This window comes from Pimephales promelas, chromosome 22 (genome assembly GCF_988280905.1).
Source record: "Pimephales promelas chromosome 22, fPimPro1.hap1.1, whole genome shotgun sequence".
Classification (NCBI taxonomy): Eukaryota; Metazoa; Chordata; class Actinopteri; order Cypriniformes; family Leuciscidae; genus Pimephales; species Pimephales promelas.
In genome coordinates this window covers 6717260-6743592 of record NC_142790.1, presented here as the reverse complement: position 1 = coordinate 6743592, position 26333 = coordinate 6717260, and the positions used below count along the sequence as shown (strand labels likewise).

The 26333-nt window shown below is 38.2% G+C and overlaps 1 protein-coding gene across 2 annotated transcripts in view; it reads left to right on the top strand.

Annotated features, from left to right (window-relative positions):
• Positions 1–8221: 8221 nt before the first annotated feature.
• Positions 8222–26333, top strand: part of pcolce2b (procollagen C-endopeptidase enhancer 2b) — a 31194-nt gene continuing 13082 nt past the window's right edge. Inside the window, exons 1-8 of one of the 2 annotated variants that reach the window (XM_089125864.1) lie at positions 8222–8493; positions 8681–8789; positions 12663–12918; positions 18918–19042; positions 20120–20256; positions 20394–20557; positions 22747–22830; positions 24479–24646. In XM_089125864.1, the coding sequence (XP_088981990.1) occupies positions 8417–8493; positions 8681–8789; positions 12663–12918; positions 18918–19042; positions 20120–20256; positions 20394–20557; positions 22747–22830; positions 24479–24646 (1120 nt within the window). In that variant the 5' untranslated portion in view covers positions 8222–8416. The remainder of the gene's footprint in view (positions 8494–8680; positions 8790–12662; positions 12919–18917; positions 19043–20119; positions 20257–20393; positions 20558–22746; positions 22831–24478; positions 24647–26333) is intronic. The other variant, XM_039666501.2, reaches the window with a different exon arrangement.

Here is a 26333-nt window from a genome sequence, read left to right as displayed (position 1 = left end):
TCGATTATGTGGACCTGGTAGATAAAAAGTGTAATAATAAATACCTTAAGAAAACTCTTGTTAAATGTTTGTACCCGGGTAAAACAAGGAGTACTCTCTTCTTTCTTGGTTTTAACAAATATGATTTTTTTTTCAATTAGAACAAAATTCCTAAGATATCCAATTCCTCAAAGAAAGGAAGTACATTTTAAAACAATAAATAGCATATATCCTACTAATGAGTTTCTAAAGAAAAGATTTAAATTGGAGGTATAGACAATTGTCATATCTGCAACATTTATGTTGAAACAACTGAACACCTGTTTTATGAATGTCAAATGGTTCAAAAATTGTGGATATCTCTTCACAGAATGTTGTCCTCCAGTTCCATAAACATAGATTTCTTTTCAAAATATTCTACAAAATAAAAATGACGAATTTTTTGGTCAATAACAAAATATTATATACATAAATGTCGATTTGCTAAGTCCTCCCCCTCACGGTCTGCTTTTAAAAATTAACTTTTGCTGTTTCATAAAGGTTGAGAATGCCCAGGCTAAGAAATTGTATAATCGTTTAGTGACACTTCAGATGAGTTGAGTCCCTCGTTTTCTTTTTTTTTTTTACTTTATTTATTTATTTATAGTCTATTTGTTCTCCCTTGTCATCATGTGAACAGTGTAGAGGATGTCTTTGGATGATGTGCGGGAGGTGTGAATCTTGGTTTGTAATACAATAAGATTTATATTGTACATTTTGAGAATGTGATATGTTCTTTCTTTGTTACATTTCTTTATTGTTTATTGTAATAAGAAAAAGTTCAATTAAAAAAAAAAAAAAAAAAAAACCTGGATATATATATATATATATTGTTGGAGATAAAGTATACAAAAATGTAATCTTTAAAATTCAACAATACAAACAATTTTTCATGCAATAATCAAACACTGATTGGGTTCTGTTGCAGCAGCGTTTAATAATTTACCAGAACAATGACGCTGACAGACATTAATGTATAACGTATGAGCTGGTTATTATATCTAATTGGGTCTTTTTAAAATCGTGTATAGGCCTATGTGGATTTTAGAAAATAATGACACTGACAAAACTTAAAAAAACACATTGACACTGACAGACTTAAAAAGGTTATTTTCATAACCTCCACCTCCGGCAATTTATCATCTACACAGCAGACTTTCAATATAACACTGACAGATGTTTCTTACAGAAATTCTCAGATGACACCACAGTTGTCGGCCTTATAAGAGGAGGCAATGAGGAGGAGTACAGAGGAACACTCAACAAATTTGTGAAATGGAGTGTGGATAATCATCTCCATTTGAATTCCACAAAAACCAAGGAGATGGAGGTGGTCTTCAGGTGGCGGGGGGGTGGGGGTGGGGTGGGATCCAACCGACATCTATTACCATCAGCGGCACTGAGGTGGAACTGGTGACCACTCTTGACAACAAGCTGGACTAGAGGAGCCATATGGAGGCGGTGTACAGAAAGGGGCAAAGCCGACTTTATTTCTTAAAAGGTTAGTTCACCCAAAAATGAAAATTCTGTCAGTATTTACTCACCCTCATGTTGTTCCAACCCCGTAAGACCTTCGTTCATCTTCGGAACACAAATTAAGATATTTAAGATATTAAGATCGCTCCTGCATACAGTCCGTAGGCTTCTTGAGGGACTGGCTCTTGCTGTCCCCAAAAAGTCATTAAAGACATCGTTAAAATAGTCCAAGTGACTACAGGGGCTCAATCTTAAATTTATCAAACGACGAGAACACTTTTGTGCGCAAAAAAACAACAAAAATAACGACTTTATTTCAACTATTCACTTCCTTCTCCATGGGCCTGTAGTCAGTTAACGTAGTGTGATTGCGTAGAGCTACGTCACACGTAGGCTCACTATTGGCCGACGCTGGTCATGTGTGTGTGATGCGTGTGACGTACAATAACAGAAGCTTACGCTATTAAACTAGTAACCTGACTCGCGCAGAGGGAGAAATAAACGAATAGTTGAAATAAAGTCGTTATTTTTGTTGTTTTTTTGCGCACAAAAGTGTTCTCGTCGTTTGATAAACTTAAGATTGAGCCCCTGTAGTCACTTGGACTATTTTAACGATGTCTTTAATGACTTTTCGGGGACAGCAAGAGCCAGTCCCTCAAGAAGCCTACGGACTGTATGCAGGAGCGATCTTAATATCTTAAATATCTTAATTTGTGTTGCGAAGATGAACGAAGGTCTTACGGGGTTGGAACAACATGAGGGTGAGTAAATACTGACAGAATTTTCATTTTTGGGTGAACTAACCCTTTAAGGAGGCTAAGGTCGTTCGGTGTCTGTCAGACCTTGCTCCGTAGTGTCTATCTAACAGTGGTGGCCAGTGCACTGTTTTTTGCTGTGGCTTGTTGGGGGGATGGTGTCCGCGCAGCAGATAGGAACAGAGTGGACAAGCTTATCAGGAAGGCCGGCTCGGTAGTTGGGGCTGAATTAGAGACGGTTCAGCAAGTGGCAGAGGCCAGAACATTGAATAAACTAAGATCAATATTGATCAACCCTGCACACCCAATCCACCAAGGTGATAAATAGCAGCACCTTCAGTCGAAGACTGAGGATGCCAATGTGCAAAACAGAGCGGTATAGGAAGTCATTCCTACCAGCTGCTATACGACTTTACGATGCACAAAAATGACTTTTTATATTTTCATTTTATTTTATTTTATATTTTAACTTAATTTATTGATATGTTCTAAGTGAATGTTTGATATGTTGGATATTGGGTCTGTCTTGAAGCTGCCGTAACATTGTAATTTCCTGAAAAGGATTAATAAAAGGATCTAATAATCTAATCTAATCTAATCTAATCTTAAAAAATCTGAAAGAAACTGTTTTTTTTTTTTTTTTGGACAAGATGTTTCACTCCTGTACGGGTTTATGGAAGGTTTTCAGTCAGGGAGATTGATTCTCAACAATTTATAGATTTATTTGCAATTTATAGAACTTTTTCCATTAAGTCATTTAATATTAAGTTCTTGTTTTTGAATAGTGATCGTGATGATGTTCGGGAAAGCGATATCTAATAGGCTATTGCTATTTATATTGTTATTCACGAGTTCACCCTTACATATAATTTTGAGTGAGTAAGATTCAATGCGTATTTGGCGTGCTGTCCAGAGGGAGGGCTCCGAGCTTGGAATTCTGCCCGAACCCAGAGTACTCCCGCCGTGTGTAAGTGATTTTTTAGCACTAGGAGTGTGGAGAACTAGGAGTGGAGGAGGGATGCTGCAAACTGTCAATGAATCGAGTCCCTCTCATCATTGATTGCTGTCCACTCGTGTTCTGAACGTGCTCCTCCCGAACTTAGTTAATAAAACTTCATTTATATAAAATCAACAGCCTACTTGAGCTTTTTTTTTAATTGTCTGCATTTGTTTTTAATACCTGTTGACTAAATATGGTTGAGAATGAGTGGTCTGTTATGCCGAAGCTTCACTTGCTTCCTTTTATGCACCTCTGCAAATGCTAATTATAAATAAATAACTGCTCAAGTTTTAGTATGAACAATCCTGAATTGAAGTGCGTAGTCCAGCTCTTTTTGTCAAAGACACTCATTCTTAGTTTCATCATCATGAAATTTTAGTTTCTTTTCACTACTTTTGTGTCTTTGTTCAGTTCCCGCCACGTATCAGTTGTCATGGTGATTCATTTAATTATCACCATGTTTGTCATTATTTCCCTCCTTTGCTTTGTATTTAAGTTGTAGTCTTTTTCAGTGTTTGTGTATCAGGTGACGTTAAAGGGTTAGTTCACCCAAAAATGAAAATTAAGTCATTAATTACTCACCCCCATGCTGTACCAACCCCGTAAGACCTTCGTTCGTCTTCGGAACACAAATGAAGATATTTTTGATTAAATTTGAGAGCTGTATAACTACCACATTGGCTCCTAAGGGACTGCCTCTTGACGGCCCAGAAAGTCAATGAAGAAAATGTTTAAATATCCCAAGTGACTACCGTGGCTCAACTATATGTTTATCAAGCGACGCGAATACTTTTTGTGCGAAAAAACAAACAAAAATAACGAGTTTATTCGACTATTTCTTTTCTTCCTTGTAGGCCAGAACGAGACTTCCTTATAGATTTCCACGACGCATGCGCGAGATTTGCGATCTGCTCACACCAGCTTCACTACTTCAGATCGCAATTCTCGCGCATGCGTCGTGGAAATCTATAAGGAAGTCTCGTTCTGGCCTACAAGGAAGAAAAGAAATAGTCGAATAAACTCGTTATTTTTGTTTGTTTTTTCGCACAAAAAGTATTCGCGTCGCTTGATAAACATATAGTTGAGCCACGGTAGTCACTTGGGATATTTAAACATTTTCTTCATTGACTTTCTGGGCCGTCAAGAGGCAGTCCCTTAGGAGCCAATGTGGTAGTTATACAGCTCTCAAATTTAATCAAAAATATCTTCATTTGTGTTCCGAAGACGAACGAAGGTCTTACGGGGTTGGTACAGCATGGGGGTGAGTAATTAATGACTTAATTTTCATTTTTGGGTGAACTAACCCTTTAATGAATAGCGGTTGTGTTGTTTGCCTGCCTCGTATGAAAAACCTTCTTCTGTGTGGAATATTAAAGCCTTTTGACCCCAATCTTCATCTTCATCATGTTTCCTGCAACTGCGTGTGACAGATGACCGAACCCTTAAAACTGGATAAAGTTGCCCCGACGAGGGAAGGAGTGACAGTGACAGTGTGTAGAGTGGCAGAGACTTGGAGTGTTACGTGGAAGAGTTCCTCAACATCTGCCATCAGGCCACCTGCGACAATATCTGTCTGATGGAGGGTATTAAGTGTGGCTTGGACGTAGATCTCCGCTTCGTCATTCCCCGCGAAAATCTCTGCACCCACACCTTACAGCGCGCAACCAGACCCAGAGCACAGCACACCAACACCCCTTATGGCGCTTCTCCATTGCATGGTACGGTGCGGTTCGGTACGACACGCTTTGGCGCTCTTCCACTGCATGGTACGGTACGGCTCGGCTCGGTACGGCTCACTTATGGCGCTTTTCCACTGCATGGTACGGTACGGCTCGCTTCAGCTCGCTTTAAATGGTACCACCTCTGTCGAGGTTCCAAGCATACCGTACCGATACTAAAATGTGACGTGAACACAGTGCAGATCACTGATTGGTCAGACAGAATTTGCGAGACATCAAACCAACCCGCTAGAAAGTGTGTCCGCCAAAGCGTCTTTAGCCAGCTGAAAACTTCAGACGCTCTGGTGAAGACGCCGTGCTTTTGGATATATCGGCAGCACAATTTACTTGTACAACTGATTTCGCAGATAATTTGTTTCATACTAAAAATTTATTTTTCATCCATTTTGTTCGGTTAGCTCTGCCAGTTGATGCTGTGGTACAGAAAGAATGTTGTGACAGTTGGTCCAACCCGATCTCACGGGAATTCGTACGAATTTTACGAGGTGGCTAATTCGTAACAATTCATACGACCTCAGTCGTACAAATTAGTACGATTTTTGCTAAATCGTACATATTTTACGAATTGGCCAATTCGTATGAATTCGTACGAATGACCTACCCCTGACCCCGCCCCTAAACATAACCGTCACGTGGGTTTAGACAAATCGTACGAATTCGTACGAGTGAGGTCGTATGAATTAGTACGAATTAGCCACTTTTGAATCACTCGTACGAATTCGTACGAATTGGTCGTGAGATAGGGTAGGTTGGTCGGTGTGGTATTAGTCCTGCCCATCCTCCACTGTGATTGGACGGCTGGATAAAAAGTTACACTGATGAGCGCTGCGTTTTATCCAAAGTTGAACACTTTTCAACTCTCGATGACCAGTAAAAAAGCGCCGGGCGCTCGGCGCTTCAGCGCATCGTTACGCTCATTGCATTTAAAAAACGTGGCGCTCCTATTGAAAACAATTAAAAAGATACGCCAGGCACGTGGAAAAACACTTTGGTGGACACACGGCCTAACAGCCACCGCTGTAGCGCCTGTTTTACTGTAAAACTACTTGCTTGAAGAAAAAAGAAAGAAATAAAACTTCCAAAAAAATCGTGGTCAGTGGACGAAGGGCAAACGTTCCTCTCATTGGTTGCCGTCCGAGAAGCGGATAAACTATAACGATCAGAATATAATCCCACCCACTTAAGCGGTACTAACTGAACCATGCCAGTTCATCGTGCCTAACTGTGCCGAGCCGAACCGCACTGAGCTGTACCAGCAGTGGAAAAGCGTCATTAGTGAGATGACAACGCCAGAACCCCCACTGACCGAGAACTTTCACTGCCGCAAGCAAGGGGCCTGTGGCTAATGCCCCGGAGCCGAAGCCCCAATGTGAGTCTGACTAGTCAATTTTGGTGGAGATTGATACTGGGGAGGACTGGCTAATAGACTGGGACACTGTAATACAGCCTCCCACCCTGAACTATCTGCACTTTCTTCATCATTGCTGGTTTTAACCAGCACAGAGAGGGAATCCTCGCCCTACATTAACAGTGATCTGTTATTAGTGGTTCCGCCCAACCCTCCTCTCCCACATCCACTATTTAACACTGCCAGTCCTCCTCTGAGAAGGCTCATTCCCAGCACTCAGGCTTCTCAGATGCAACACTAAAGACCACAAACCAGTGGAGGCAGAATATGACGCAAGAAGCACCCTTCTCTTCCAAACAGGGAGCACGCGTGCTCACCTCATCCAGAAACTAAGACTTCTCATGATGCAACACTTAAAATTACGAATCAGCGGAGAAAGCAGAGACAAAAAAAGCCACAGGGAGGACCTGTGGCAGCCGGGTCTAAGAAAACTGAGTGGAGAACTGAAGACCACGAAGCAGTGGAGGCAGCAGACACCGAAAGCACCTGAGCCTGACGGGTCTTCACAGGGAGAATGTATGCTTGTCCGGTCCCAGCAGAACTCTTCCAGTTCTAAAAAGAGGAACTTTCCACATCCCTGGTCTTCAGCGATGCACCGGAGAAAGCTCAGCACTCAAGTTTCTCTGATGGCCATGGACCAGAGGAGAAAGTGGAGGCAGAAAAAGCCAGATAACATCTGTGCCTGCTGGGTCCCCAAAAGAAGCACCTGTCCCCAGAGTGTGCCCACAAACGACAAAACTCAGGATCCCTGAACATTTGACTAAACATCTGATAAAGGCCTCTTTTGAAACAACCATGCCCATCCAGTCTCTACAGAGGGTACCAGTGGCGTCCTCAAAGGTGCTCACATACTCCTCACATGGAGCACCCATGCAGGACAAGATCACTATAGGCCAAAACCAAGGGTAGGGAGGGACACACCAAACTGACGCCAAAGAACTAGCGCTGATGAAAGCCAATGGTGTTGCTTTAGATATCTATATTTGTCGTTGAAAAAAGGAAACTGACGCTGCAGATTCCTGAGGCAGGAGCTTGTTCAGGGAGTACACATGCCTGATAAAATCTCAAAGAGGCAAAAACTAAAGATCCCTGAGCCGTTGAGACAGTAGCTGCTGCAGCAGAAACCTCTAGCTCCCTCTCTGAAGATAGCGCCTGTGTGACAGGGAGCGCCCCTTATTGACAAGATCCCTGAGAGGAGAAATCTTAAAAACTCTGAGCTGCTGAGAAAGGAGAGCTGGAACAGAAGTCTCAAGCCTCTTTGGAAGCACTCACTCCAGCCAAGTCGAAACAGGATCTTTTTTCTGTTCTATTTTTATGCATAATTGTATGAATGTCCATGTTCAGTACAATGTGAATAGTGAAATATTTCTATAAATAAATATAGGCCTACATACACTTACATTTTTAAAAACTTTAAAACACATTATAGCCTATTGCACACCTAAATTATCTTCAGTCTTGATTTGCATATTTGTTTTAGATGGGCAACAACCACTAAAACGAATATAACAGCATGTTAAAAGATTTGAAATGGCAAACCGTAATTAATTAAGTAAAGAATACATTTAGCCTAATTAGAATATATTTAGTCATTATAAGCCACGAGGTAGCGCTGTAATCATCTCATATGGATCCCAAATTTGACAATTACATTAGTGGATATGTGTTGTAAAATGTGAAATAGCCTAAACTGAATTGAACTGAAACTGAAGTGTGAAAATTGTTACGTGTTAGGCTACTTGAAGAAAAAAACTGTAATTTTTATTTTATTTTATTTTAGCCTATTATTAAATGAGACGCCCATCTAGAGCCCCCGTGCATGTCTTTGATCACAGGTTTGGGAAAAGGCAGCTGTTGTGCTGCTCCCTCCCACAGAGCAGAACAAACGCTATATTCATCTGCCTCTGAAACTCCCCGGAGCAACTTCAGAACAGACGGAGCACAATAATACCATTAAATGCAGCTGGACGCAGACTGAGACACGCACACCGTCTGACCTGTTCCACCGTCCGTTCTTACAATGTGGAAGATCTGCGGTGTCCTGGTCGCATGGGCTCTGCTGCTCATTCTGAATGTGCGAGCTCAGTCTCAAAACAGGTAAGTTTCTGTAGTCATGATGCGCGCGCACTGAATGCTCATGCATGATCACAGCTGGCGGCGCGGCGGATCTCACATGCGAAACCGCTGTGCATGTCATTGTCAAAGTTTTATGATTCATATAGGCTGTATTGCAAAAGTGAATTCTGCGTCGATGCAGGTGTTTATTGTTCTTTCTCTTGTCTAGACAGACCTTCACGTGTGGTGGTAATATCACAGGAGAGTCGGATGTTATCGGTAGTCAGGGTTATCCGGGCGTCTATCCGCCGAATACCAAATGTGTGTGGAGAATTACTGTAAGTAACGTTAACTTATGTATTCGGATAGCTGAAATGCTGATTTGCATGCGTCTTAAAGGTAATATAGTTAAACCATATTTGCATTTCCTGAAGAAAATAGTGCCCTGCAGCAAAAAAAAAATTAAAAAAAATGAGGCTTTGGCACTGTGAAAATTAAATATCGCAGAATAAATATAACAGTTGTTAAAGGGACAATGGTTAAAACACGAATCAGAATTCACTATAGATTTAAATTAACTAATCAGAATTAATTATGCTAATTCATTGACGTTACCGCGAATTGATTTTGAATGATGAGCTCTCATCTCCTTTGAATATCATAGCCTACCTTTCTGTATTAAAAAACAGTATACCTCAAATATATTTGAATATATTCATGAAATAGGCTATGCAAACAATCAGTTGAATTTTTGTGAATACCTGAATTTGGTATTCAGGATTGGTCATTTGGTATTTAGGAGGGCATTTATGACGCTTTTCCATTACCAGGACCAGCTCGACTCACCTGGGCTCGCCTTGGCTATGTTTTCTATTGCAGACAGTACCAGCACAAATAGTATCCAATCGTCATAGCGATGCCTTTCGTTCCTAGTTGCCCCATCAAGCTCTCGCTGGATCTTGTCTTCGGCAACCAAACAAAGGAAAGTCTGCACCTCGAAAGTTGTTTAAGAACCTCGCCGGAGGTGATGCTAAAAAAAGTACCCAAAAGCAGCTACAGGTACAACTTTTACACAGTGGAAAACCAAACAAAGGCGAGCCAAGTCAAGTCGAGTCCAGCTGGTACTGTGTAGTGGAAAAGCGCCATTTGTATTTAGGATTGGGCATTTGGTAATTTAGCCATTAAGGATTTAGGATTGGGCACTTAGGAATTTAGGACTGGGATTTACGCCCTCTGCTGTCCATAAGGTGCCTCTGCGCACCAGTCATCTTAAACCCAGCCTCTAGTATTTGGGCCACGCCTCCTTATTTGCATACACTCCTCAATCCTCAAATGCCTAATAATAAATACCAAATTCCCAGTCCTAAATCCCTAAATGCCCAATCCTAAATCCTAAATGGCTAAATGACCAAATGCCCAATCCTAAATACCAAATGCCCAATCCTAAATACCAAATGCCCAATCCTAAATACCAAATGGCTAATCCTAAATACCAAATGCCCAATCCTAAATACAAAATACCCAATCCTAAAAACCAAATGACCAATCCTAAATACAAACTGCCCAATCCTAAATACCAAATGTCCAATCCTAAATACCAAATGCCCTATCCTAAATAACAAATGGCCAATCCTAAATACAAAATGCCCTATCCTAAATACCAAATGACCAATCCTAAATACCAAATGACCGATCCTAAATACCAAATGCCCAATCCTAAATACCAAATGCCCAATCCTAAATACCCAATCCTGAATACCAAATGCCCAATCCTGAATACCAAATGCCCAATCCTAAATACCAAATTCCCAATCCTGAATAGCAAATGGCCAATCCTAAATACCAAATGGCCAATCCTAAATAAAAAAAAATGCCCAATCCTGAATACCAAATGATCAATCCTAAATAAAAAATGCCATATCCTAAATAACAAATGCCCTATCCTGAATACCAAATTCATTTTCGATTTTAGTTTTCGACTTAGACTTTTAGTTTCAATAGACTATTAGTTTTTGTTTATGACTTTTAGTTTTGAGACTTATAGTTTTCAATCTGACCCATTACATAATCCCTCCATATAAACCTGGTATTGTGAGAAATAAAGTCAGAATTGTGAGAACTAAGTTTGTAATTGTAAGAAAAACAATCAGAATTAGGAGATAAAAATGAGAAAATACCATTCTTTTTTATTGTGTGGTGGAAACCAGCTTTCATAATAATCAGTGTGTCAAGTAATGAAAATACCAAAACACATGAACAGAGAAACCTTTTTTTTTTTTTTTTTGATAATTGGATTTGTTACGTAGCAGTTAACAGAAAACATTTGACAGATCTCAAATTAGCATAGAACCCTACCAAATCAAACATTTGTGGAGATTTATGTTTTTAGTCCACAATCCAGGAATGTGTCCACACACACATACATAGCATAGGTATATACAGAACTTCATTGAAAACAGTGCATGCTGTGAAGGTTTGCAGTGTTGAACATTGTTCAATAAGTACAAAGTTTGCATTTTAGACAGTATTGCTATTGTAGAGTATCATTCTATTGACCATTTCACAAGATGTAAACAACACTGGTCCAGAGCTCCCTTTTTCAGTTTTTTAACACTACATAAAAGCTGGGATAAAATACAACCAACAGAACATTTAAAACTGAATCAAAAAGTTAAACAAACATCTTTAAGATGTTTTAGATGTTTTATTACACATCTTTTAAGATGTGTAATAAAGAAAACAGTTACAAACTGAAACAGGAAGTGTTTCTGGACCAGTGTTGTTTACATCTTGTGAAATGGTCTATATCATCGCTATTGACAGTATCATTTATTGATCAGTATCACTGTTTGAATATGTCTGTATGTTTAGTGTTTTGGGGGTAAATAAAAAAAGAAGTAAAATGTAGTTCTGCATCGCATGTACTGTAATGATGATGCAATAGAAAGTCGTGGCAAGAATCAGTGTGTGTCTGGTTGTGATCTCCATTTGGTTTGGCTGCTGGCCACATTACATCCTTGTGGGGACTCCAGACTCATTCCAGCATTTTATTGCATTGCCGTCATTGCATATAACAGACTTAATTGGTAACCACTCAGAGTAAGAGAGATTGTCCACTTCATTTTCAGAACCTGATTTCCATGTTTCTATAGAAAAGAACTGTTTTTATTCTTTTTGAGAGATGCTGAATCTATTTTTGTGCAAGTGAGATGAGTAAATGCATGTTCACATTTAGTCTAGATAGAACTACCATAACTTGTTCACAAAGCACACAAAACACCTCAGCACTTATGATTTCTTCCAAAATGAGGACAGGAGAGCTGCCAGCATATAAATTGGAAAACAAATTAACTTGTAATTAAAATGTAACTCAGATGTTTAGTTGTAACTTTACAGTATAATTTACAGTAATATTTGTTAGCATAATACTTAAAAGTATAATATAATAAAGATTTCATAGTCATGGTTCTTGAGTATTTTTCCAGTCATTCTCTCACTAGGTTTCTGATAAACAATTTTCAGTAAAACATTTTAAGCCATGAACCAAACCAATCATGAGATGCATCACAACATTACAAACTTTCAAAAAATGCTAAGAAATTACAAAAAAAGTATCTATTTTTTTTAGTTAAGCCACAGTTATACTAGAATTTGAGAACACAAAATTTCTTTAGAAATTGCTTCAAATCTCTTTTCTATTGAATGTTTTCATACATATTCGCAGGGCTGAGTTCACCAAACTTTGGAACAAAGCAACATTTTTATAAGTCAATGGAACGAAAATCATGATCACCCCTTTAATATCACAGTGAAATCTTTTTTTTTTTTTATGGAATATTGCAGTATTTATTATAAAGGATTTATCCCAATTGACTTTATGAGTACTAGTAATTAGCCAATATTTTGCATGCCAATAAGCAACTGGTTAATGATGAGAACTGCACCCGGCCTAAACTAAAGTGTTACCCATCATTCTTATCTAGTCGGGTCTCAATACATTAGCACCTCATTGCAGTACACGAGATCCAGAGTTGGATCCAGATCTAAGGGGTGGAGATGGTTAGGATTAGGGGTGGGGTTATGGATCAGGGGGCGGAGATGGGTAGGTTTAGGTTTGTAAGATGGGAGGAGTTGGATCTGGACTCCTCCCCCTGGATTTCGTGTTCTGCAGAGAGGACCATTCCTCTCAATATGATGTCTGTTTCTTGCAGGTTCCAGAGGGCAAAGTGGTCGTCCTCTCATTTCGTTTTCTTGACTTAGAGAGTGACAACCTGTGCCGATATGATTACGTGGATGTTTATAGTGGCCACGGCAACGGACAGCGTCTCGGCCGCTTCTGTGGGACGTTCAGGCCGGGAGCCCTCGTTTCCACAAGCAACAAGATGCTCATACAGATGATGTCTGATGCCAATACAGCTGGTAGCGGCTTCCTGGCTGTGTACTCTGCTGCCAACCCTAATGAACGGGGTAAGAACATCATAAAAACGGACCATAAATTTGGCAGCTAATACGATGTTTTGCTCGGTTCAACTCAGTTAGCCAAAAGAGTTTATTAGGTGTTTTAAAGGAATAGTTTCCCCCCAAATGAAAATTCTGTCATCATTTACTCACCCTCATGTCTTTCCAAACTTAAAAGTCTTTTGAAACACAAATAAATATTTTTAAGGAAATCTGAGATATTTCTGTCCCTCCATTGAAAGTCTATATATATATATATATATATATATATATATAAAATCCATGTGAATCGAGCGGTTCAACTGTACTTGATGCGTGAGAACAACCTCATTGGTTCTTGCGGAAGCTCAAACATGCTATGTAATATGAGAAGGAACCTCATTGCATGCTTAACTCATATGGATTTATTTTACTATCTCTTTATGAACTTTTTGAAATGTCAGAGTTTAGTAATGGAGAGAATTCTCTCCGATTTTATTGCAGATGAACAAACGTCGTTTTGAACGACATGAGGGTGACTAAATGATGACAGTCACTAAACTATCCTTTAGTGTCACGTCGCCCGTGACCTTTTGAACGTAATTACGTAATACGTGACGTTGCAAACGCGCCTCACAGAAAAGAGCATTTTTCCTTAGAAAAGTTACATTTTTGGAATAAGTTTTGAAATAACCGATCGTTTCGCATGATAAGACCCTTATTCATCGTCTGGTGTCGTTTAAAGACATTTGAAGCTGCATCTGAAACAGTTATTAACTGTCTTTTGGACCTTGAACCATCCGGTTCCCATTGAAGTCCATTATATGGAGAAAAATCCTGGAATGTTTTCATCAAAAACCTAAATTTCTTTTCGACTGAGGAAAGAAAGACATGGACATCTTGGATGACATGGGGGTGAGTAAATTATCAGCAAAAGTTTTTTCAAAAGTGAACTAATCCTTTAAGGTTTAGTTCAACAGTTTGTTTGTTTTTGTGTTTGTATCAATCAAACTGCCCAGCTCTTCCAAAATGTGATCCATGTTTCTGTCCATGAACTCATATGCTATTACGCTTGGATTGTGTTTATGTGGGCAAAGGTCAACTTTAATGAGCAGTTAAGAAGTATTTAACTTCTGACAGCTCCTAGAGAAGTCAGAGGTCAGTATAACACTAGCTGGAGAAATGGATCTTTAATGCCTCAATATAAACCGTTTCCGTTCACTGAAAGACCTTGTTGATTCACACAAAAATAAGAAAAACCTGGTTTTACTTTGACTAGTTAAACAAAATGGGATGCTGATTTAGAACACTCTGGGGGAAGCTGGAGAACATTGCTGTGTATTTCATGGCATGATGTGGAATTTCTCACAGACGTTTTTCCAGTGAATCAGTGATTAGTCAGACCTCCAGGGGCTGTCTTGCTCACTGAGTAACTGTATAAGTGACTGCTTGGCTGAAGCAAGACAGCTGGAATGTTAATCATTTAGATTGTGTCTCCGTTTTTTTTGTCCATCGGTAGTTGACGGACAGCTGATGCGTATAGGAAACAATGGAAGCTTGCGGTTGGAGCCTCATGATTAATTGTTTCTCGATTCAAACCCCCATTGCAATCTTATTCCTAATGACAACCATTCCGTTATGTCTTATCAAACCTTTGACTCACACGATCACAGCAAACATTCAAATCTGTGTTTGTTGGCTGCCGCTGACTCAGCTAGAGAGCAGAAACCGCTTCACAAACAGTCCTTTCAACCACACAAGTATCACTATTTCTGTGGGACAGTAGTTTAAATTATCACAGAAGTACTGGAATAAAAGTTTATAGTTCAGATATAAACACTAATGTCTAAAGTAGTGAGCAAAATAAGGGGAAAAAAAACTTTTGAAAGTAACTTGACGCTTCAAATAAAGATAGTAGGCTATAGATTATATCATTACATAGTGGTGAATTGATACTGTCTTTATTTGAAGCTTCATGTTACTTTTACAGCCACCCAATTTTTTATTTTTTTGTCAGAACCTCTTGTAAATATGTTTTTTAGCTGTCTATTCAGAATCATAGGAGAATACTCTATTTATCCAGAATTGTGCAGCTCTTCTTGCAGTCATCACATAACTGATGTTATCAGGTTCAACGGGATAATTCACTTTGAAATTAATTTTTGATATGCTTTAGCTTACCTCAAGGGCATCCAAGATGTTGGTGTCTTTGTTTCCACAGTATTTTCAATTTTGATATTTTTAGGTCAAACCGTTCTTGTCTGTCAGTCATATAATGGAGGTCTATGGGGTCCCCTTCAAAGAGCATGCACAGAGAAGTCAAAATCAAACATGATTTAATGACTGGTAAATATGTAAGTACACATTGATGGCCTAAGACATGAAACAATCGGTTTGTGCGAGAAAACGAACAGTATTTATATCGTTTTACCTCTTCTAACCACAGCCACGTCCAAGTGATCTGAAGGCACGGGCGCTTCGGTCTGCGCAAGCACGCCGAAAAGCCCCGGAAGCCATCTCTTGTGCGTTTGCGAAAAAAAAAAAAAAAATCAAAGTTGTCTTTTAATATATATCGAAATCTTCCATTGCAATTTCCTGTATATGTAAATATGTTTAGATCTTCACAGTGAAGGATAACACTTCTGAAATCTGAGTGACGTACACACGCGAGAGATCACTTCCGGGGCTTTCCGGCGTGCTTGCGCAGAACAAAGCACCCCGCGCCCTCAGAGTATTTGGACGCAAGTGTGATTACAAGAGGTAAAAACGATATAAATGCAGTTCGCTTTCTCACACAAACCGCTCGTTTCGTGTCTCAGGCCATCAATGTATACTTACATTTACGAGTCATTAAATCATGTTTAATTTTGACTTCTCTGTGCATGCTCTTTGAGGTGAACCAAGGGTGGACCCCATAAATCTCCATCATATGACTGACAGACAAAAACGGTTTGACCTAAAATATCAAAATTGAAAATACTGTGGAAAAAAAGACACCTACATCTTGGATGCCCTTGAGGTAAGCTAAAACATATCCAAAATTAATTTCAAGGTGAACTATCCCTTTAAGTTATGTGCTAAAAGCTGTGCCAGTGCTTATTTTGGTCACCCACTATGAAAAAAAGGGTCATATTCATATATAAAGCATCAAGTTCAAGGCGTTGACACTTGCTTACAAATTTACCAGAGGATCAGCTCCCTCCTACTTCCACTCACTACTACAAGTCTACTTCCCTACCAGATGCCTACGATCAGTCAACGAGTGATGGCTCATGGTACCATCACAGAAAGCAACAAAATCACTCCAGAACATTCTCATCCACAGTACCATGCCGGTGGAATGATCTGCTCACCCTCATCCGGAATGCAGAATCCCTGACAGCATTCAAAGGACAACTTAAAACTCATCTCTTCCGTGAGCACTTAAAAAAGCCAAAAGAGTTGACGTATAGTTACAGTATTTAGTGATTCCTCAGGCCAATATACAGCGCTTGACTCTATCAATGCTCCGAGCAGGGCTGCCCTCTTGAAATGCAGCCTAAGTAAGTTTAAAGAAGACGCACCGTCTTTGGCCAGGTCATGTCACCTGGAGAATGCCTGGAGAACGTATCGCTTTACGACCGTCACGTGACCACAGGCTCGGAAGAGTCAAGGAAAAGAAAACGAGAAACTGACCGCGTGAGAAAACCGGACAAGAGTCTCAGATAAGAATGAGCATCAAACAGAAATAACCCGGCGCGCAGCTCTTAAAGGGGCCAGACCTTATTTCCACTTGTTAGTTACGACAGTACAAGTACTCCACAGTGACTCTAGGGGTCGCTGTTTGAAAAAAACAGAATTCCTGCACAGTGTACCTTTTAGCATAAAAAACAAAAAACGTTCTTTCCTTTTCCTTTAAATCAGAGGTCTCAAACTCGCGGCGGGGGTGATATTTTGTGGCCCCCCACTTGACATTAAAGTTTAATGTGACTGCGGCCCGCCGTTGCGTTTGCCGCGTTTTTTTGTTTTTTTTTTCTTATGGGCTACCAGATAGCCTCGTGACAGCTTACGGTGGGTTTGTTTTGCAATAGTTGTCATAGCCAACCACGAAGTACAAACATATACTGCGCCTGGAAAAAATGAGCGCGTCGCTTCAATTATGTGCACGCTTGATGCGCGCATGCATTTGAAACAAACTTGAGCGTGCAAAATATGTGAGCGCGATAAGTGAACAGCCCCAAGGCGAGCTTCTACCACCGAATCAGGCTCGCGAGCGACGTGTTGGATATCCCTGCTCTAAAACAATGTGAGAATAATCATTTTGTGCTTGTAATATGTGTTGTGTCTGAACGCGTTCAATGAACGATAGATAGTTCATGAAGTTGTTCATATTTTGGGCGAACGTGAAGTGAACGTAGCCTACTGTATCACTGCCTGATGAACGTTACAGTGAACTCGTTCATTAGTGTCTGTGAACCGAGGAGCGAGGAGGCGTCGTAAGATCATTTAAAAGGGTTTTATGAGGTCGGTGAGGATGGGAAAATGTCTGTGCAAACTCTGCCCGTCGACAAAATAATTGTTATCTGTGGTTGTATATGGGCTGTGGCAATAATAATAGCCTAATAATAAAAAAGAAGCTCGCAGCAACATATGGAAAAAAAGAACTATGAACTAGTTCATTTTTTGATGTATGAAATATGAACTGAACTAGTTCATTTTTTGAAGTATGAAATATGAACTGAACTAGTTCATTTTTTGAAGTATGAAATATGAACTGAACTAGTTCATTTTAAAATTTGTGAACTGAACTTTGATCCAACAGGTTGATAAGAAGGTTTGCTTTGATATGTGCAAAGTCAGTAATTTGCCTGAGATACTATACATGTGTATACAATTATTTGTATTTCAAAAGCAATAACTGTTTTCCTTTTTTTTTTTAACTTTTTTTTTATTAAGTATAATAAAAGGAAATGTGCCTTCCGAAAAAAGAAAATAAAACATTCAATATAATAGTGTTGTATAAAGAAAATAAAAAGCAAATATGACTATCCACACTATACACAAAGATGTTGTGTATAAGAAAAAGACAAAGAAAGTTTGTAAAATGAACTTCAACTGTAAGAAGGACAGCTCATGAAGAACCAATCATGTTCAGAAAGGAATGTTCAAATTCAGAGGAACAGTTCAGAAGAAACGTTAATAATAAAGATTGAGAAGATTGGATCAGTTGTGCTCCATTTTTGGAATACTTAAGTACAATTTTTTTTTAAAAATACTTGATGCGGCCCGGCCTGACCTAGACTCTATCTCCAGCGGCCCCCAGTTAATTTGAGTTTGAGACCCCTGCTTTAAATCCTCGCTTGTCTGGCTTGTGCTACTCCAAGCAATGTCTGAACTTTGCATTTTGAGCACTTGCCTCTTCACGATGACTCGCTTGGTTTAGTTCTCAGGTCTAAGTCGCTTTGGATAAAAGCGTCTGCTAAATTAATAAATGTTAATGTATAAATTTTGAACAGAAAAAGTGTACCTTTAAAATTAGTGTACAGTATTGTAAACCTACAAAGGACTTGTGTTTGAATTCAAAATATTATTTCCTTGTGATTTTGAGGTGAAATATGATTGGAAACATTTATGACGGGTCTAGCGTAGCCATCCAAAAATCCTGTTTATAGTGCAGTTTCATCATATTTTCTGGGTCAAAAAAAGGCTTAGCACCTTTTAATATTGGCACCAAAATCAATACACACTGCTTTCTTTGGCATACAGTTTTAGAAGCATCAGCACGGATAAAGGGCTTTGGCAGCTGTGTTGAAGGATTAAGGCAGGAACTGCACACTGGGACCAACAAGTCTGTAAACTCTCTCGTAATGACAAGACTGTAGGGGAGTACATTTTAGAGTCCGCCAATGATGGTGCTGTGCAATTATCTCATGCGTTCCTTTTAATTAGGGGTGAACGACCTCACACTGGATGCTTGGTCTATGTTTAGCGTTTCTCTCGTGGAGTTTAGGAAACATTTCCTGAACGTCTGTCTGAATGGATGTTTACAGGGGATCAGTACTGTGGTGGGAGATTGATGAAGCCATCAGGAACCTTCAAGACCCCTAACTGGCCAGAGAAAGACTATCCTGCTGGAGTCACGTGTTCTTGGCATATAGTAGCACCCAAGAACCAGGTGGACTCATCATTATTTATTTTATCCTTAACTTGGCTACAAAAACAATGAATGGCTTAACAGACAATCAACAATATTATCGTTATCATTTGTACAGAATTGATCTGGATAATGACTCTAAAGGTGTGTTCTCACTTGTACTTCAGTTCTCTTGGTTCTTTTGGTCTGGACCAAAAAAAAAAAAGGTATTTAGTCCTGGTTTGCTTGGCATTCAGTCATTTTTAAGACCAAACCTAAATGTATGTTTTGCAATGGAACTTCCAAAACAATGCTGTGTGTTGGGCTAATCGTGCTTGATATATGCGCATACATGTAGTGATATTTCTACCAACAAATTATGTAAAGGAGTCAAAACAGTGCCAGGAGACACAGTTCTGACATCTGTACCAAACTGTGGGCAACATTGCTCGAAACGAGACAAGAAAAAAACATGTATGCTTGAGCTGTCCATTTTATGGTCGCATCTTGTGACATCACGACCATTCGAGCCAAGCCAAGGTTATAATCGAACCAAACCTGCCAAGTGTGAACACACCCTAACTTTGCAACATCGACACTGTTATTGAACTGAATTGAATCAACATTAAACTGACTTGAGCTGAATAATGACACTATTTTCTTCTTTATAGCTATAGCTGAATTGAAATGTTCATATTTGATGAACTTTGCAACTTTGACATTGAACTGAAATAAAACAACACTTTACTAAATTGAGCTGTATAAGAACACTATTTTCTTTTGTAGTGCTGTCTTACACCTGAAATTAAAAGATTCTTAGATAAAGATAGAATGAATAGATTCATTATTCATTTTACAACATTAATACTTATTTTATCACAGTGAAGCTGCTTTGAAACAATCTGTGTTTTATAAAGCGCTATATAAATGACTGGATTGGACTACAACCATGAACGATACCTAAAAATATAATTATTTTTCTTACACTTACGATTTTATTAAAATGGGTGAAAAAAGCGTTACAAGTAGCGTTGATTAAAAGTGTAATGCCATCATTATTTTAGATATTCCTTAATCGTGTGTTTCACAAATAGCTTAAACATTTGTCCTTTTTTACAGATTATAGAGTTAAAATTTGAGAAGTTCGATGTGGAGCGCGACAACTATTGCCGTTACGATTACGTAGCCATTTTTAATGGGGGAGAAATCAACGACGCTAAAAGAATTGGGAAATATTGTGGAGACAGTCCACCAGCGTATGTATCAATGCATTATATATATCAAATCAAATGTATTACTACAGTCCTATGCTCTATATTCAAGGTGTAAACATACTTCTGTTAGCAATACTTCTTTATTTGCACTTAACATTCTGTGTATCTCTCTGCTTTAGACCTGTGTTCTCAGAGGGGAATCAGCTCTTCATACAGTTCCTCTCAGATCTCAGTTTAACAGCGGATGGCTTCATTGGGCATTACAAATTTAGACCAAAGAAGTTTCCCTCCACAACCGTTCCACCAACCACGACAGCACCACCCACTACCACTAGACCAATACGTACGTATTCTCCCTAATCATACTGCATGTAGGTGGAGGGTTTAATGTTAACCTACATGTTGACTTGCAGTTAAAGAAGCCCTTTTACAAAGTCTTGATTTAGTTTTTGAGGTCTACTAGAATAGGTACATGGCCAAATCTTTCATATATTTTAAATTGTCACAGCACCTCTCTTCCCAGTCTGTCAGTAATACTCTATTTAGTTCCGGTCTCTAAGTGCTCCTTCCAAAAAGTGCAATGTGCTCTAATTGGTCGGCTGGACCCCGGTGTGTTGTGATTGGTCAACTTCTTTGAGCATTTTTCAGCAATGTCACGCCTCTTACCATAACCACCAGTTTCAATGCCCTATTAATGCAACTCAATCAGGCCTCTTCCCCTTTATTTTGCATATGCTTTGAGCAGGAATTATTTAAATTTAGAATATTGTAAGGACTGCAATGGAAAAACAGTGTGTACTTATATCGAGAATAACCTGTAATAGAGGTTTTTCACCCTTAAACAGCAACATTACACACTAAAGAAAGTCGAAAACGTTAAAAAACATAATAGGTCTTATTTAAAATTAAATAATAAAAAAAAAAATCAGCTCAACCATGATTTATCTGCTGCCATGTTAATTTGTTTTAGCCATTTGTCACCAGCCATTCCCGTTTTCCGCAAGATGAAACCAGTCACATTAGAAACAAATGAATTAGCTTTCTAGCACCTTATGAAACTGTAGTCATATGTGGCAACATGTAATTGTATTGTACATCTGCTACATACACATGTTTTCTTTCCATTAGATGAAGATGTAGTGGAAAGTAAATGATGCAAGATCACTCAATGCAATCCTGTCAATGAGAGATGGAACAAAAAGTTTGAGAGGACAACTGACACTGTGTGTATCATGTTGCTGGCAAAATCATTCTTAATCAGTATTTCTGTCATGTTTTCCAGTAAAAGTAATATTAAATCAAAAATTTACTTTAGAATTTTTCAGAAAATTAAAATTTGACCACATTTGCTCTTCATTATTGTCATAATTGTCTTTGCCGTCTAGGGGAAACAAAAGGGAAATTAATACATCAGGTTAGCAAAGGAAGCTAAAGTGTCTTTTATTTTTATTTTTTAGTTTTTTGAAATACTCTCCCAGAGTTAAACAGTTGAGTTTTACCGTTTTCAAATCCATTCAGCCGATTTTCTGATATTTAGAAGAATATCAGTAACCAGACAGTTTCTGATCTCATTGACTTCCATAGTAGGAAAAAATATATATACTATGGAAGTCAATGAGACCAGAAACTGTCTGGTTACTGATATTCTTCTAAATATATATATATATAAAAAATGGCTGAATACATTAGAAAACGGTAAAACCCAACTGTTTAACTCTGGGGGAGTGGTAAAATGAGCCTATTTCCCAAAAAAGTGGAGTATCCCTTTAAGAGTCCTGAAGACAATTTATCAGGGTTTGCACAAAAATATGAAGCAGCACAACTGTTTTCAACATTGATAATAATAAGAAATGCTTCTTAAACACCATGTCAGCATATTAGAATGATTTCTGATGGATCACGTGATACTGAAGACTCGAGTAATGAAGCTGAAAATGTAGATTTTCCATCACAGAAATAAATTACAGTTTAAAACTATTCAAATAGAAAACAGTCTGCTTTAAAGTATAATTGTATTTCACATTATTACGTTTTTTACTGTACTTGTGTTCAAATAAATGCAGCCTTGGCGAGCATAATTTCAAAAGCATTAAAAAATCTTAAGACCCCACATTTTTGTGAGCTATATATATCCTAACATTTCCAAAATTTGACATTTGTACTCAATGTGTGAATTCTGTGAAAAGCATTCATTGTTAAATTATTTGAAATAATGTTAAATAGAGCTGGGAGTATAACACTGCTACAATACTAAATGTATACTGATATTATTTGATGCATATCATAAATTGTTTCATTTGATGAAGTAAATGTATACTCGACAGACAGGAAATTCAGGCAATTTTCCATCCTTTTGTTCTTCGATATTGGCAATTGGCAAATTTCCGGAGCTTGAACCTAACCCACACTTTCTCACTTTTTGCACGCATATACTAAAAGACAAACTCCACTGGCTCAGAGTCAGCATGCTACAGTAAAACTTATTGAAGGTGTTTTTTTTTTTTTTTTTGCTATCTCTGCTCTCCTCTCCAGCTTTGAAGTACTCTGCAGCGCTGTGTCAACAGAAATGCAAACGGAAGGGAACCCCTGAGAGCCACTACTGTTCCAGCAACTTTGGTAAGAACAGCACTCTGCAGTTGATACTAACTTTTTTGCTGACACATGAAGACAAACACACACAAGCGCAAATTGAGGTGGGAATTTGTAGGTGTGGGGCATCAGAATAAGTGGAAACAAGCAGTGATTGTTCACATTTAGTCTAGAATCCTGTACTCTTCACAAGGTGCATGTTTTTATGGGTCTCTTTTTCAGCATGCTATCTTTGGCCTGCTGGTTTGTGTCAACGTGTTTCAAAAGATTCCTTGAGCATTTTTTGCCCTCAGCACAGTGGATTTGTGTGTGGGATACAGTGCTCTAGTGTAAATAGACTGCAGTGGACTGTGGCTAAACCACTGGTAAATGGGAGTGTTGATTTAGTCGAGCTCTTTGGCCGCAGTCGTTGCTCCTGGAACAGGTCTGCAATGTTCACGTCCAGGAGCGAGTAGATATTTCATTATGATTTCTGCTGTTTACTTGGATTTGCATATGGGGAAATCCTGTGGTTGGTGGAGACCAGAGTCATGATGTGAAACAAGACCTGAATGTGAACGAAGGTGGAAAATGACATGCGCATCGAGTCAAATTGCTTGTTTATTTACAGCTGAAATGGATAAACACAAGTTTATGAAAATAAATGGTTACACTTTATTTCGATAGTCCACTTTAGACACTCTACTAACTATAAGTAACTTTTCAATTACATGTCAACTAACACTCATTAGAATATTAGTAGACTGTAATAGACTGTCAGTAGACTGTTAGTTTATGGTTAGGTGTTAGGGTTCGGGCTAGGAGAACAAGTTGACTTGTAGTTGCCAAGTTACTTATAGTCAGTAATGTCTGTTGGGGGGGCATCAAAATGTAGTAGATATTAAACAGACAGTCTACTAATAGTCTTATGACAGTTAGTTGACATATTGCTGCAAAGTTACTTATAGTTAGTAGAATATCTAAAGTGCTACCAAATAAATGTTCAAATAATGGGCCTAAGCCATTCAACATATCCTAATTTTACCATTTTTAAATGACTACTTCTACTATTTGGTGTATCAGGAGAAGTTTATTTGAAGTACTAAAAACAGTGTTGGGGTAACGCATTACACATCATGTAATCAGATTACTTTTATTAAAGTAAAGCTTTAAATAAAATACATTTTCTACATAAAATACAAGGTACATTTTCAAATAAGTAACGCGTTACATTGTTTTCCCATGGATGACTGACACCTCTCCTGTCCTCATTTTGATATTGTGAGTAAATAAAAATAATAATAATAATTTCTCAAAATGAATAAAAACTGTCAAAATTAAATGCTAACACAAATATACTTAGTATTTCATCGCCATGTCTTTACTGCTGACCTTCAATGATCAAATTCAACCAAACTAACAAGGAAAAAATGACTTAACGTCTGTTTTTCATTTTAATTTGTTTTTAATTGCTGAAATAAGAGCATTGAATTGAAACACAATTATTTACTTTTTTTGGAAGTAACACAACATTATTACATATTACTTTTAAAAGTAACTTTTCCCAACACTGCTAAAATCATACCAAAAAAAAAAAAGAAAAGCACCCAAATGAGGATAATTCAATCACATTCTTATTAGTGGTCTCTAACACATGTTTTTTTTTTGTTTTTTTTTTGTGTTTTTTACATTTTAGTGATCACTGGAACTGTTATCACTGCTGTAACGCGAGAAGGTAGCATGTATGCCACCATCTCCATAATCAATGTCTACAAGGAAGGTAACCTTGCTATCCAGCAAGCTGGCAAAACCATGAGCACAAAGATTGTCATCCTTTGCAAGAAGTGCCCCTATGTCAGACGAGGTAAGTGCCTGCCTCCGCTTGTTGTAAACAGTAACACTTAAACCCAACGGATACTAGTGTATGCGCACAGTTATACTGTATATGCAAAGCCTTTCCAAAGTATTATCCATTTGATGCTTGCGCATCATGATTTGCACTACCGGAGATCACCAGAAAAATATCTCCCCATGAGTTATAACTAGGGCTGTGCAAAAATTAATTGCGATTAATCGCATCCAAAATAAAAGTCTGTGTTTACATTATATATTTGTGTGTGCTGTATATAATTATTTTGTATATATATTAATACACACACATGCATGTATATATTTAAGAAAATGTGTTATTCATATATAAAATATTTATATTTATATAATATAGATTATGTATTTATATATATACAGAATTTAAGCGCAAATAATTTTTAAATATATACATGCATGCATAGGTATTTATATATACAAAATAATTATATACAGCACACACAAATATATTATGTAAACAGAGACTTTTATTTTGGATGCGATTAATCGCAATTAACTTTTGCACAGCCCTAGTTATAACCCATATACACATATTTTTCATATTTTACGCTAAAGTTGTACAAATGTGGGTACTTTCTAACCTCACTGCCCAATCTCTCATCCACGTAGCCGTCCATTGTTGTTGTAGTTGGCGCAAGCTTCTGTACCTCTCTGTATCTTCAGTTTATTCTTTGACTACCATGTGAATCAACAACTATGGGGCACTATTGTACAGTGACTGAGAGAGCTGAAGAAAATATGCAAATAGAGAAAACACCAGCAAATTAAAAAAAACATCTTCGTCAGTTTGACGAAGTGCTGCAAATACTCACAATGCAACCACATACAGAAACATTCTGCAAATACTCACAATGCATCCAAATACAGAAATGGTCTGCAAATACTCACAATGCAACCACATACAGAAATGTTCTGCAAATACTTACAATGCAACCAAATTCAGAAATGTTCTGCAAATACTCACAATGCAACCACATACAGAATTGTTCTGCAAATACTTACAATTCAACCAAATACAGAAATGTTTCGCAAATACTCACAATGCAACCAAATACAGAAATTTTCTGCAAATACTCACAATGCAACCATATACAGAAATGTTCTGCAAATACTCACAATGCAACCTAATACAGAAATGGTCTGCAAATACTCACAATGCAACCAAATACAGAAACGTTCTCCAAATACTCACAATGCAACCAAATACAGAAATGTTCTGCAAATACTCACAATGCAACCAAATACAGAAATGTTCTGCAAATACACACAATACAACCAAATACAGAAACATTCTCCAAATACTCACAATGCAACCAAATACAGAAGTGGTCTGCAAATACTCACAATGCAACCAAATACAGAAATGTTCTGCAAATACTTACAATGCACCTACTGTAAATACAGAAACGTCTTCGTCAGTTTGACAACATGTGCTGCAAATACTCACAATGCAACCACATACAGAAACATTCTGCAAATACTCACAATGCAACCAAATACAGAAATGGTCTGCAAATACTCACAATGCAACCAAATACAGAAATGGTCGGCAAATACTTACAATGCAACCAAATACAGAAATGGTCTTCAAATACTCACAATGCAACCAAATACAGAAATGGTCTGCAAATACTCACAATGCATCCAAATACAGAAATGTTCTG